This window comes from Salarias fasciatus, chromosome 9, assembly GCF_902148845.1.
Source record: "Salarias fasciatus chromosome 9, fSalaFa1.1, whole genome shotgun sequence".
NCBI classification, from domain to species: domain Eukaryota; kingdom Metazoa; phylum Chordata; class Actinopteri; order Blenniiformes; family Blenniidae; genus Salarias; species Salarias fasciatus.
In genome coordinates, this window is record NC_043753.1 from 15,400,094 (window position 1) to 15,414,477 (window position 14,384).

The 14,384-nt window shown below is 45.2% G+C and overlaps 1 protein-coding gene across 1 annotated transcript; it reads right to left on the reverse strand.

Annotated features, from left to right (window-relative positions):
- Positions 1-37: 37 nt before the first annotated feature.
- Positions 38-14,327, reverse strand: pan3 (poly(A) specific ribonuclease subunit PAN3). The gene is made up of 18 exons (XM_030099976.1): positions 13,718-14,327; positions 11,471-11,592; positions 11,141-11,213; positions 10,982-11,052; positions 10,714-10,858; positions 10,241-10,458; positions 9,838-9,942; positions 9,696-9,753; positions 8,887-9,048; positions 8,561-8,677; positions 8,185-8,286; positions 7,275-7,440; positions 6,951-7,038; positions 6,705-6,844; positions 6,398-6,527; positions 4,242-4,306; positions 4,029-4,167; positions 38-2,686 (listed from the first exon to the last, which is right to left on the reverse strand). Exons 1-18 carry the CDS (start codon positions 14,055-14,057, stop codon positions 2,546-2,548), a joined length of 2,382 nt encoding a protein of 793 aa, XP_029955836.1. The 5' UTR covers positions 14,058-14,327; the 3' UTR covers positions 38-2,545.
- Positions 14,328-14,384: the final 57 nt, after the last annotated feature.

The following is a 14,384-nucleotide window of genomic DNA, read 5'->3' on the forward strand; positions in this document are numbered from 1 at the left end:
TATTGAGTAGTAAAAACAGAAACCGTCTCACATCAGAATCACTTTTGGTATTCTTTATTAAAATACTGCTGTACACACAAATATTGCAAAATTTGAGACAAGAACACAAGAAGGGCATAAAACATACTAAGATGGTGATTGTAGGTGTGTTGATGTCGGGGAGAAGAAGAAGGTCATCACTGATAACTGGAGTGTGTGTGTGTGTGTGTGTGTGTGCGCGCGGTGGTGTGGAATACAGCGATATGAGAGCACTGACATTGTGCTGGCCGAGTCCGAGGGCACGTGGGTGTTGTTGAAAGTGTGTGTGCGGGTCTGTGTATTTAAGGTTTTCTAAAGCACCACATTCACCAAATATGTCATTTTTTTCTTTTTGTCGGTGTGTCTCACTAAAACAGAGGAAGTTGTACATGATCTAAAAACAGCCGGCTCCCTGCAGGTTCGTTTTGTTTTTTGTTTTTTTGCCCTCGAGAACAGACGGCCGACTTTCGAGACAAGCTGAAAAGGTTTGCGTAGATACTGACTGCTACCAAGACATGGTTCTTGATTACATCTTGAAATAGATTAGACAGAGTGGTTCGAGGATGTGACCCTGTTGTTCTGTGTCTCTACACATTCGAACAACAAAATAAAGGCACAGGAACCAAGAATGGCGGTCTGGCAGACCTGTGAGTTTTGCACCAAATTCATTAGCAGGTGTGGTTTTTGTTTTGTTTTTTTGCCTCTTCTTCTCCCGATTTAATTGAAATGGAAATCGATCTGTGCTTCAGGGCAACTTGAAATCCCTCGCAGCATGATCGCAACGCCTCCGTCTGAGGACGTTCCCGCCCGCTCCACTGTAAGCTCATCTACCCGGCTGGACTGGGGGCCGCCGACGACAGTCAAACACATTCAATCATCGGGGCCCCCTCCAGCTGTTCGTCGTCCTGAGAGAAATCCAAGCCGTCCCAGCGAGTGCGACAGCCAGCGTCACCGCGTCGTCTCCAGCACGTGATGGGTTTTTTTTTTTCTCTCTCTTTTTTTAAAAGTCAAATTAAACAAATCACTGTTGGTGCCCAGTTCCTATACTTTCCTTTTTCCCCACCCCTACCCTTCCCTCCCTCCCTCCCTCCCTTTACCTAAACCCCTGCTGGAATTGGTCCACAGAATGATAAAGAGCAGTTCTGAGGCAAAAATGAGTTGCCCTCCTGTTTTCCCATCATGCATTCCTGCACAACAGCTGAGCAAAGAGAAAAAGCAGCTGGAAAAAGTCACAAAAAAAAAAAAAAAAAAAAGAAAAAGAGAAGCATCATTTGGGGCCCAGATCTCCCGAGAGGGAGTGAAGTTTAGGAGTTTCAGGAAGGAAAAAAGTGGGCGAGTTAAGAGAAACAGATAGGGAGAGGCGAGATCGGGACATTGGGGGGCGAGAGGACGGGTGGGCGACGAATTGGGGACATTCCACAAAGAGGCAGCTGCGGCTCCACCTCGACACAAGTCTCACCCACCGGCTACACCCAAGTGCTGGACAGCAGAACCAGAAATGACCCAATCTGTGCGGTCGATGTCACGATAGCGTCCATTAACCCAGAGGCGGCTGCTGCATACGTAACAAACACTCGGTAGACGGCATCGGGAGAAGACACCCCTTCCTCAGTGCCAGCAAAAAAAAAAAAGAAACCCGCAATTCCCTCCCCGTCACGGATCGCCCCGCCCGCGCGTTCAACGCCATGCTCCGTAATCTCATGACCCAAAAACATCCAGAGAGTCTGTTATTTTTTCCAGTTTTACAAACCCGTCCCGCCCCACCCAAGTGGTTTGTCCTTTCTTTATGGGGGAACCAACAGCCAAGGCGAAGGGGGGGTCGTCCCGCCGCACCCGAAGCCTTGAGTGGTGTGTCCCGTCTCAAGTGCGTCACAACGAAGGGGTGTGGTCTCCAACCGGAAGGAAGATGCAGTCGACAGAAAGCCGGGTTTTCTAGTCTTCTTGTGTCAATTCTGAGTCTGCTCTGGTGTTTCTGTGTGTGTGTGTGTGTGTGTGTTGTGTGTGTGTATGTGTGTGTGAGTGAGACTTTAGCTCTCTGTGCACCCTGTAGGCCACTCACACTTATTCATAAAAATAAAAAAATAACAAAAAAATTAAAATCTTAGTGCATCCTCCTCAGAAAAATAAACCCCAACTGTAGAAATAAACAATAAAAGCAGGAAAAAAGTTCAAAACCTCACGTTTTGTTTCTCGTTTTGTTCCCCAAATTCTAAAAAAATGTCCTCATCGTCGTTCGTCACAGCTTCCACTTTAGTCCTTTTTTTTTTTACCCCCCAAAATGTTTTTCTTTTTTTTTTTCTTTTTTTTTTTCAATAGATTTTCAGCTGCAGGGTTTAGGAAAACTAAAAAAAATACACTTTAGAAAAGCCTTCCTGGTGGACAGGGTCAGTGTATGTGACTGAGGTTCACGAAGCCCTGCCCCGCTGCCTTCACCGTGCTGATGTCTCCTCCGCCAGCCTGGTCCTCCACTGTAGTGCAATAGTGTGCTTCGGGTCCCGGCGGTCCCACTCCGGGCCCGAAGGGGGCGCTACAGAGAGCCGGAGGCAGCGGCCTGCAGCTCCTGGAAGGTGCTGTCGAAACAGCGTTTCAGGTCCGAGTAGGTCACGACCAGGACGCTCTTCTCGTCCCGGGAGACCAGGCTGATCTTCTCAGGAACGCCGGCGTCCAGCTGCACAAACAGAGACCGTTTACAACCCCGACACCTCAACACGTCACCAACGCACAACCAGGGCATGAGTTCTGAGGCTTTTCTGACATTGTCAGATGGAAACCTCAGGTGGTTTGTGGTCGGCCGACTGCGACATCTGCTCTTAAGTTCCCATCATTAGTAAGGAACGATCGGCCATCTTTCATAATACTGGACTGTTTACAGTCCTGCCAGTAAAAGCGTGAAACTTTATTTTTCCAACTTTTTAGTTTTAATAGTAGAAAAACAGTTAAAAACAAACTAATCAAGATTAAACTTTAAGGTGACTGAGGACACGGGCTGGGCGGCAAGATATCTCTACTTACGTCTAATTTTGCGGAAATGTTGACAGATATTTAAACCGAATGGCGTCATCCGAGTTGTGGAAATGTCACAGCCTGTCGGTCTTTACTTTTACTTCCATCAAAAAGGTTTCATTTCTATTTTTAATTATAACGACCTGCACTCCATTTGAGCCCCTCCTGCTACTTGATCTTTGATTAAACGATTTAAGGACTTATAGTTACAACAAGGGACAGACTATCTACCGGCGCAGTAACTGAAATGACAGTCGATTCCAAGTAAAGCTAACCTTTCCTGTTTGAGTCACGTACCCGATAAATCTGAGATAAGCAAACGTGAATATAAGAAGAAACACAAAAACTGCACGAAACTGCAGACGACAAACAAAATGTGTGAAGATTAAAAAACAGATTGTGATAAACCTAAAGGGAAGTTAAGCTATTTATTGGCTCATAAAATGCTTTGGAAAGTACATGGATTACAGTCTTATTCTAAAAGTAAGTTAATTTTTCCCCCCTCAATTTCAACTTCAATCAAATGTTTGAAAAGTTATTAAAATCTAACATCAGTATTCACGGCTCTTGTTCTGTATTTTGACGCTCATCTGGTAACATTTCTAACCTCAAGTCTTTCTCGACATGATGGAATAAGCGTGGCACAGCTCTGTTTGAGCGGCTCTTTCCTCTTCGTAGCACCTTTCACATCCCTCCAGAAACATTCAATCTGACTCTAGACGCTGTGAGCCTTAACAAATCCAGTCCAGCCGAGTGAATTTACCACAGGCAGACTCCAATTAAGCTGTAGAACTGAAGGATGAGCAGCGGAAACAGGAAGAACCTGAGCTCACTTTTAGGACATTTCAAAAGAACTTCTATATTGTCATTATGGGGTATGGCATGCAGGATTTTCTTGAAAACAAAAAAGAATGTGGTGTAGGTGCATCTGTATGCATGTGAGTTCTGTTACGATCTACATTACTTTTGAGTTTTGAGTAAAATGAGAACTGAGAGAGGACACTAACTTTGTTGAGGCAGGAGACGATGTGGCTGAGGTCGATCCACGGCGTCCCTGCTTCCGTCACCTGGTGGAACAGGTGATCCCGGAATAGTTTCAACAGGTAGCGGTCGCCCGTCTCCGACCACGTCGGGTCCTTCTGAAACCTGATTCACACAAAGTGAGATTACCGAGAGCAAATGGAAGCACACCCAACACACACTTTGTGGACGCTACGTACTCTGGTCGCTCGTTTATGGTGCCCAGTTTGGCCAAAAGGCGGAAGAGGCGGCCATTCTGTACCTCCTGCAAACAGGAAACAGTTGTTTGATGCATCGTGTTTATATAATTTCTATTAGAAGACTGAAAAATAAACTCTGCTCAGCTGCGGCGATTCGTCCCACTTTGAGCTGAATAAACACACAAACACATTACTGCACACACGCAGGACGAGAATTTCTCAATCTGAAATACAGTTCTTCCCTACAAAGATGGATCCCTGCAGGGAAGACCGTCTGAAACTGAAACCTCTGAAGCCACTCGACTTTCTCTCCATACATGGTGTGGAAGAAGTCTGTTGGTCCAGGACACACTTCCTCCTTCCTGAAAATGAACCACAAGCTTCAGCTTCTTCAACGCACGATCGTGCGACGCAATCGCATCTCTGAACTTAAAGAAAGACTTGTGAGATGTTTTCAAACCTCCGACAACAAAAACACCTGTGCACAAACCAAATTTCTATTAATTTCTTGTGAGGTTTATTTCAGCACTGCTGAATGTTGGACTTGGGCCACAGATTATACCAACAAGCTCACCTTCATCTCTGCAGATTTATTTTACTCCTGCCTTTCGTCCTCCTCCTCCTTCCTCTCTGCCTGTCTCACCTTATCAATCGCTTTCTGCACTGTTGGACCAAATGGAAATAATTGAAAACCAATCAGCCAATAATCCTCGCTTTCTTCCATCAGTGCTTAATGCTCCTTACTTGATTATTTATCCACTTTTTAACATCAAAAGAGTAACTGGCCTCATCAAAAACACCCCAAAACCCATCTGGAGAGAATTCAAAATGTCACATTTTCACCACATTGCACATGCCGTAACATCTAATATTTCAAAACGCAAACAAAAAAAAAAGTGCTTTTGAAAACTGCTCAGTTTGAGTTAAACCAAACCTTTTTTCTACAGTAGAAAGAGAGTCAACGCGGCTGGTTCGCTCTTGATACGACACACAGAGACAGCATAAACGCTTCCTTGGTAATCGGCGTTCTGGTCAGAAGAGGCAAAACCACGAAACTCTGTCTCTGCCCGATACATCAGGCACCCAGCGAGCAGATGTTTGCAGATGATAAGCTCATGTCAAGACAATGTTTGTTTGTGGACTTTCCCACTATTTCAGTTCTGGAACTGATGATTCAGTGTGTTTTGAAGTTACGTGATCATATATGATGGGATGATAAGGTGAACTGAATGTTTAGATGATGGCCATTTGCTTTAACTTCAGCAAAAAAACAACGAGAAAGATGGATCCTTCATGCAAAAATACATGCTCAGCTGTTCTCGGTGTGTAAACCTCACCAGTGGTTTCTTTATTGTGTACAGAGACAAACAGCTGCAGGCTGAATATGTTCGGACGTTGCATGAATCACTGCCACTGAGGTTATGTCCTGCTGAACGCTGCTGCACATTGTGCGACGGGAGACTCTTCACTGCATTATAAAATGTGTGGATCGGTATGTGGGAAACTATTTTTTAATCATTGATTTATGTTGACAAACAAAACCGCCAAATGTCTGGTCCTCTGTACATAGATGTGATGTACAGCAACCTTTAACAGAAGGATTCAGCGAGTAAATCCCCTGCACTGCGCGTCATTTGTGTGCAGAGACACATTCAACAAGCAGCATGAAGCAGAAAAGGCCCGAAAGCCGGAAAGACTTTGACAAGGAGTGCAGATAGCAGCAGATCACAGGCAGCGAAAACAAAAACAGACGTTTTCAGAACAAAGCGGATCATATCTTTATATCTTTGTACTTCAAGCTACATTTTGCTTGCTTCCATTTTTTTTCCCCAATCATGCATTGAGAAACATTATTTAGTTTGAAATATTAGTTGAGAATCAGAAATCGAAATAGAAACTGAAGCAGAAGAGACAGAAAACAGGGTTGGGTCAGTTGTTAAAACACATTCACGCTCCAATACGGGGAAAACTGCATTTCAAGATGAGACTGTGAAGCCCACAACACGCCAAAACACATCCTGTGTGAGCACAGCCCTTTTCTGTCCGTTCCCTAAATCATCAGCTTTCAAAGAACTGAACCATGCTTCATCGAACGTCTCTGAAATACACACTGCCTCTCGCTATTGCTGGATCATGATCAGTATCGGTCGTGGTACCTTGGCCAGGTCTTCCTCAATGACATCATTCCTCATCTGCGATGCGTCCAGTTGCGTGTAGAATCGGGCTCCGATCATCGGCATGATGTCGTTGACGCTGCGCAGGCGAGACTGTTCGGTCAGCAGATACCTGCGTTTAACGCAGAAAGACGTCTGTATCAGGAAACCTGCTGCGCAGATCAATGCACCGCCAGCTGGGACTTCACATTAGAAGGAGCAGATGCGACTAAGTTTTTGTTGTGTGTAAACAGTCCCAACAGGAGCGTTTCATGACATAAATAACCTTTGCTGCACCCCCCCCTCTTACAGAATGAGGTTCTTGAGGTCTGAAGAGTAGTTGATGGACACCAGCTCCATGGCCTTCTGCAGGTTCTCCCTTTGAATGCCAGCTAATGAGTTACACGCCAAAGCCAGGACCACCTTGCCTAGCGACACAAGATCTGCTTGCTACAGGGCAAAAGACACAGACACACAAAAATACATACGAGTTTGTATCGTCTCATTTAAATGAGTCTTCAACCCGTATTGTCGCAGGTCAGACTGTGTGAAGTACCTGGTACTGTGGCATCAGGGCAAGATGATTGGTCTGACTGTTGTCAAACGTTAAGACATCAAACACCCCAACACAGTTCACCCGTAACCTTCAGAAACAAGACAGTATTCACATCGTTAGCGTGCGGGCATGTCGTTCTCACATGTGAACGGCCACAAAGTTGAGGACAACTAAAAAAAAAAAAAAAAGGAAGCCTCAACTGAAAATATTCTTCTGCTTTTCGTGCGATTTGTGAGCCAAATCGACACCCTCCGATTCAAAATTAAACTCAGGATGTTCTCTATGCAGCCATCTATGGTCAAATCATGTCTGCCGAGTTCTCACCTGGTCTTGCCAGTAATGAGAATCTTGCTGGGGTCCATGACGCGACACGCCAAGCCGGCGGTGTGGATTGTGCGCAGAGCCGAGCTGAGCTGGACGATGTAGGCCCAGATGAGGGACTCGGGGAGCAGGCCTGCGTGCTGCCGCGGCGGGGGAGGCTCATGCTGCCCTGCAAACACAGAGACACACGTCTTCACGCCAAAAGCATTGACATGATTTATGAATTCAACCTCAAACTGAAGCGGCGTATCGCTTCGAAAAACCGTGACACTTAAACTTGCTTATAATCTAATGCAACCATGATCTACTGACACAGTTGTGTCAATTTACAGTGAGTGCTAGGCTGTGCACAGCAATATGAAAAACCACAACAGAGATGATCAATCTTCATGGCCTGCTCACTACGCATTAGCAGTAAAGCAACATTTGGTTCAACACTGCTTGAATATCAAGGTTTGTTATCGGTGTTCAGTAGAGACGAGGCCATGTTCTGAATGGTTTTGCTTCCTCTGTCTCGACTGTCATTCCTGTAGGTAGACTAGAGCAACACCTGCCCCAAGATCAGTTTCAACCACAGTTTCCCCTCTATTACCAGGTCCCTTTCGCAAACGCACAACCACCAACTGCCGCACTAGGCCACTAACCAGACTCCTAACATCATAAACGTTTACATTCATTTACAGCAAACCATTTTCTCCTAAAATCTACAGTCATGTGCTGATTAAGTGCCTTGCATGAGCATCACTGTACGAAATCCATCACAACACGTACGAAAGTTGAATTTGAGTGATGACTCAATGTCAAACAAGCAAACACATTCAAAACATGAAGTGGAGGGTGCAGAGAGGCATCGAGAGGGGTGCTGCTGGGTCTATTTTGGAGCTCAGGGGGAAGGGAGACAACATCAGCTCACCCCACTTCCTCTTGGTGAAGTACGAGTCTGCTGCTGGGTCATTGAAGTGCCTGCTGAACATCGTTTCTGCACCTGCATGGAAGTCATAAGAGAACACCAACGCTGCGGGAGAAAAGCAAAACAAAAGTCAGATCCAACTAAATTCCCCACATTTTCCCGTTGAAAACTTTGCCTACAGTTTCTTTGGCACAGAGACTGTTTCCCTTGTCGTGTTTACTCACAAGATCTTTGTGGAAGATCATTATTAACCTGTTCATGACACTTCCAATGTTAATGCAGCATGTTTATTCTGTGCGTTTTACATAAAACTGACCTGGGAATATACAGGAGCATTTGATGAAGAACACAAAATACTGTGATGGTAGCCCAAACTCACAGTGGTCTCCAAAGGCCTTTGTGGTGAAGACCTCCCTCAGCGTTACGGAGTTTGAGTGCTGAATCTTCTTCCACATGTCCACCAGCATCATGCACTTGGTATTAACAAGGCGGAAGCCTGAATGTTGAAAAAATAAATACGTGTATCTCACACAATCACTACATCCTGAATCGGTTACAAAGAAATGTCAATTCTAAAGAAACATCTAAAATCACAAGGAATTAACTGTAATTAGGCTGCGTTGTATTTAGTTCTCTGAACGGACGCACCGTCACGTCATCACAGCATTAACACAGCGGATATCTAAGTCGTGCAGATCTTTGTACCGTGTATCCTCCTCAGGCAGTAGGGCAGGTCATCTTTGCTGTTGACTGCCTTGTAGCAGGAGGTGATGTAGCTGAAGTTGCTGGTCTTCTGCATCCGGTTTGGTGGCGGGAGAGGCTCGAGGGGGAACAGGCTGTGGTAGCTGTCCACCTCAGAAGGTACGTCTGCACGAGATGACACCACAAAGTAAAAACATGAAGAAGAAAAAAAAATCTCACACGTGGCAAAAACACAACACTCCAGTGCAGATCGGCTCTCGATCACAATGCACAACAAAGCTTAGCCAAGTGGTTTCACTGTGTGTGTATGTGTGTGTGTGTGTGTGTGTGTGTGTGTGTGTGTGTGTGTGTGTGTGTGAAGGTGAATGTAGAAATATGCATTTCAGTCTCCCACATTTAAAGAACCTCTGGGGTAACCAGTGAGCAAAGGAACATTAAATTTCTATTTTTCATGCTATTTGGAGATTTGTGACAGGACCATTCGCAGCTTGAGCCCATTAGTGCAGCCTGAGCAGCTGACACAGGAAAACTGTGCAGCTGACAGAAAGCAGGACCCACAGAGGCCACAAACAGCAGGCTTGGTACGATCGTGACTAAATTCACTGCAGTGCACCTGTACATTTTATAAATAAGCTCCGCTGGTTAACGCATGAACACCAACGCCAGAGAATCTACATCATCTTTTATGTTTTTATGAGTTTTAAAAAAAGACAGAACCGTGCTCATTGCTAGGCCGCCTCATTCTGCTGCACACATGTAAATAATCACATCAGCGAATACTTTCTGCATCGCAAACGGAGTCCAAGCTTTACCGGGGTTTTCAGAGTGGTCGATTTGGGCCATGGTTATCAGATGTCTGTTTATCAACTCCTGAAGGGAAAACAAGAGGACACGGCATCAGAGCGAGCGGAGCAGACTTGAAACAGTCAGTGAGGGGAAACTGCTGGGTTGTACCTGTCGGAGCTCGTCAGCCATGAAGAAGGAAGGGGCATTGGCTTTGGGCTGCATGTACGCCACATGTGGCGCAGTGGGAGGGTAGATATGGTACGTAGGAAACACCTGCAAAGAAACCAGAAAAGCACAACTTCCTATTTACTGAGAAATGAAAACCAATCCAATTATTAAACGAAAAGAAAAAAAGGAATGTGGTACTTTTCAGTTATGCAAATGACTGAGGTGGAATGAAAGTTTTAATGGGATCGAAAAATGGCGTCGAAAGCAAAAAAATAACCCCGAGTTAGCCACAATGGCATTGGTAAGTCTTAAACGCCAACTCCTTGAATTAATTCCTTATATTTGGAATTGATTGAGTGAGTGAGTCCATCAACCACTGTGCTCTTCTAAGTTCAACACGTACCATCCCTGTCATCGGCGCTGGGGTGTTGTCTGTGTAAAAGTACGTGGTCCCTCCTACAGTCTCTTTCTGGATGATGTGCGTGCCCTGATCGGAGGCGGTGGTGGGCACCATGTAGTTGGCAGGGTTCGGGGTGTGACTCCGTCGGCGTGGAGCCGGTGAGGTGTGCGGTGTGATTTTTGGGGAGTGCAGAGGGGAAGATCCCGCTGACAAAGACATACCTGGAGTTTAAGATTGGAAAAAGAAAAGAAGATAAGGGACGCAGCATTCACAGTAAACGTTCAAAAAGAAAACAAAAAAAAAACTTAGTTTCGTTAATGACCACATTCGTGACTGTATACAAGAGGGAATTCCCATACTTGCTGAATTTAAACCATTTCGAGGCTAAAGATGGAAACTGAGTCATGTAGAAACTGGGACAAATATAATATGTTCAGGTGGTTTTCTCAGTTGGTAACGTTTCAGGAAAGGCCTACCTGGAGCCAGAGCAGCAGCCGTGGAGCTGCTAAGACCAGGATGTGCAAAGAGAGGCGAGGGGAAGGCCTGGACAGTGGACTGAGCCATGGTGGCCATACGAGGAGCTCCCTTAGGGATAAACTCACTTGCTGCCGGGTTAGGAGCCTGAGAACAAGTAAAACATCACAACAAATATATATATTTTGAAAAAAGTGTTCATGATAAAGACAGTGCTGGACATCATACTCATGCGAGATGGGATATACTTTATTTTTGTACAATACTCACCTTCCTCCTTTGGGAAATGCTAAGAGCACCAAAGTCACTGAACAGTGAGGATGTCGGGGAGTTAACTGGATCTGTGATGGAACAAGTTTTTGGAGTTAAAAAAAAAAGGTGATACTTGGATGAGCTTTGAATACAAGGAGAGCTCCGAGGCCAGATTACCATGAGCGCTGTGGCTGAAGTTCTTGGCACCATCGTTGAGGAGGCTGGGAGAGCTGCTGCTGGTGGTCATTCGCTAGAGACAGCAGTACAAGTGTCACAAAAGGAACCCTGTGTGTTGATGTTGAATCATATAATATGAGCCAGCACTTTCATACAATTACACATCTGAATACAAATCAATCATAAAATATTGACATACCTAACTATGTAAAAGATTGCATGAGGTAACAGTGCTGCCTAGGTCTGAGCATTGCATTGTCATAAGTGAAGAAAATCATGGTAGGACTGTACGTCTGCACTAACTTTGTCTCTCCAGACTCCCTTTTGTACCTGCATCATTGAGTATTTAGACTCTGCTGGGCTTCCAAACCCATTGACCCCAATAAAGCTGCTGCTGAAGTAAGAGTTGGTAAGATTGGCATCACTCAGGGTTGCGCCCTCCATTCCCGGGACTGTGAATGATAAAACATTTGAGTAAGCAAAGACAGAACACAGCCTAAGTTTAACCAGCGTTTATGTAGAAAAATGCAGGTGGCATCAACAAGGAAAAGCTAGACACACATAGACAGTAAAACTTTGTTTACAGGGATCATTTTAATGTGCTGCACTTTGTTTTCAGCACTTCTAATATTATACAGTCACATTTGGGCACCTCAAGCTTTTTTCAATCACGTGAAACTAGTCAACCTATAAAAACACGAAAAAACACCATTACCACTGAAAATGAGCACAATCTCTCCAAAAGTGAAAGACCCAGATAATTTTGAAAACAATTAACCAACATACCCTCAAGACTTATTTCTACTGAGCCGCTCATCAAGGGCTGCTTGTTTCTTTACAGCATAAAAGCTGGATGTCAACATAGCATTAAAACTTATAGTCAAATCCTGGGAAAACTCTCATGTACTGAACAGGTGACAAATGCATTGCACTTTAATTGTATATTTCTTTTTAAGTTGGATGTGTAAATATCAGCCAGATATACTGCAGTGCTTTGGGGTTTAAAGTGTGGATGTTTATTTCAGTCCCGCTGAGCGTCTTCAGCCAATCACTGAGCTAATTAGAAAGCGTGTAAACAGAGCTGCTTTAGCCACTGACTGCGAGCGTGTACACACACACACACACGCTTTTTACTGACAGCTCGCGGTTTGTGGCAGCCTCGACCGCTTAGCGTGCATAGTCCTTCACACCTGAATTGTTTACGCGGAGCAAACATGGCAACATGTAGCAAAAAAAAAAAAGAAAAGAAAAACAAAGCCCCACGAGAAGCTAGCATAGCTCGTGTTAGCAAAACTTGCGTGTAAACAGAAACAACGCGCACACACACTATCTTAGGGATAGCGTAAGCTACTTCACGTCAACACCGACAACTAACCAATCTACGCAAAGTTAAATGTAGAAGCGGTTGTTTGAAAGCTAGCGTGGCTAAGGCTAGCTGGCTAAAAGCTAACGTCCACGGCCACCCACAGCTGTCATACAGAAACAACAGGCCTCCCCATGTGAGCTGCAGCAGCGTGGCCACAGCTGAAGCAGGTGCAACGAACAGCACCGAGATAAACCTGATGACAGAGCAGATAAGAACAAAAAAACTGCGACGTGTGTTTAGCTGCACACTGGCAGGTCTGAACCAGGTAAATGTAACCACGTTGTTTGAGCATGCTGAAGTTAGCCTCCGAATCATAGTCTCAGTTAAGGGAAAACTTGGTGAAGTCAGTCAGACGCCAGGTTTTGCATTTCAAGAGATTTCAAATAAAGCCTCAAGTTCATCTGGAAAGTATATCCAGATTAAAGTTTTTTTTATTCCTTCCAGATGTACGGGTCATTTTAGGAGGTCAAATGATAATACAGAGATCATCAACTGAAATATTGAGTACTATGGAATTTATTTGGGATTTAATCTAATCTGTTGGTTTATTAAAACCATTTACAAAATGTCAATTTTTGTAAGAAATGATGTATATATTAACTAACTTTACATGAGACTTTAGGTCTGTTGCTAAATAAATGTGTTAAATGTAATCCATTTCTGCATTCTCAACTCGAACAAGTGTTTAGCAAATAATACAGAGGTTTGTAAATAGCAGCTCAGTTTCTCTGGGATAAATCAAGGCAAGTTTGACAAGTGCAAATAACATGGTTTATGATTTAGACATGGATAGAGGTAGTCAACAGGTGTCATCTCCAGCATTACTCAAACAGAACACCAGTTTTACAAGATAAACCATAAACTAAGCTGAAACTTTGTGAGGCTGGAAGACGGGTTTATAATCAGCACCTGGGTAATGAAGCTTCATTCAAAGAATCATAAAACGTCAACTTTCGAAACATTAAGTTGTAAACATTACCTGACTATTATTTTCAGCAGCAAATAGAGTAAAAACATAAAAATGTGTGGTTAAAAGTGTTGGACAAGAGGGCTCTGAATGTGAGGCTGACTTCGGTGTCACGCTTGTTTTGGGGTGAGGAGGCCGCGGCGGATCCTCGGGCTAGAGTTGAGCAAAGCTCCGGGAGGCCCCGGAATGAAGTCACCGTCAGTCATCGTGTGTGCGGCCTTGTCCTGCAGCAATTATTACTCACTGGTTAACAACTGCCCCTCCAGAGACGTGCCCGCTGGCCCCAATGGTTCGCTCTTCTTGGGCACCCCGGTCCCCGCGCCGCCCGGACAGGCCGTCGCTGAGCCGCCGAGGGAATACCCCGCTGGCGTCCCGCCACCCCCGGCCATGGACAGCGGGACGGGGCTGCCGCCGCCGCCGTGCAGCGGCAAGCTGGCCATGGACGGATCCTCATGCAGGAACTGGCACTCGTCTCCATAGAAGCAGGTTTTGTCTTTCGCGTAATATCGGCAAAACTTCACCTTGACATTGGGTATCCCGGCACCCCCGAGCGGAGCAGCTGAAGGGGGGAGTCCACTGTTCATGGCACCGCCGCTGCCGCCACTGCTGCCGGAAGACGCTCGAACATAGAGACGCAGAGAGCTAGCGTGCTAGCTAGCTAGCTTTCAAACAGTGTCCCCCTCAAAGCAATGAACTAATATCACTTCAGCCGGTGCACAGAAACCTACGTACTCACATTATACGGCTAAGGTGCATTTTGGTTTCGGGGAATATCGTTGCATGCGTGAGATCCCGGTGCTCGTGGTTGTGGCTCTCCATGCAGCCGCCGCCGCTCGCAGGTAGCCTGTTGTTGTTGTTTTTACTCCGCTACAGCAGCTAGCCTAGCTGTGCATTGTGGGTACAGTCTGCTG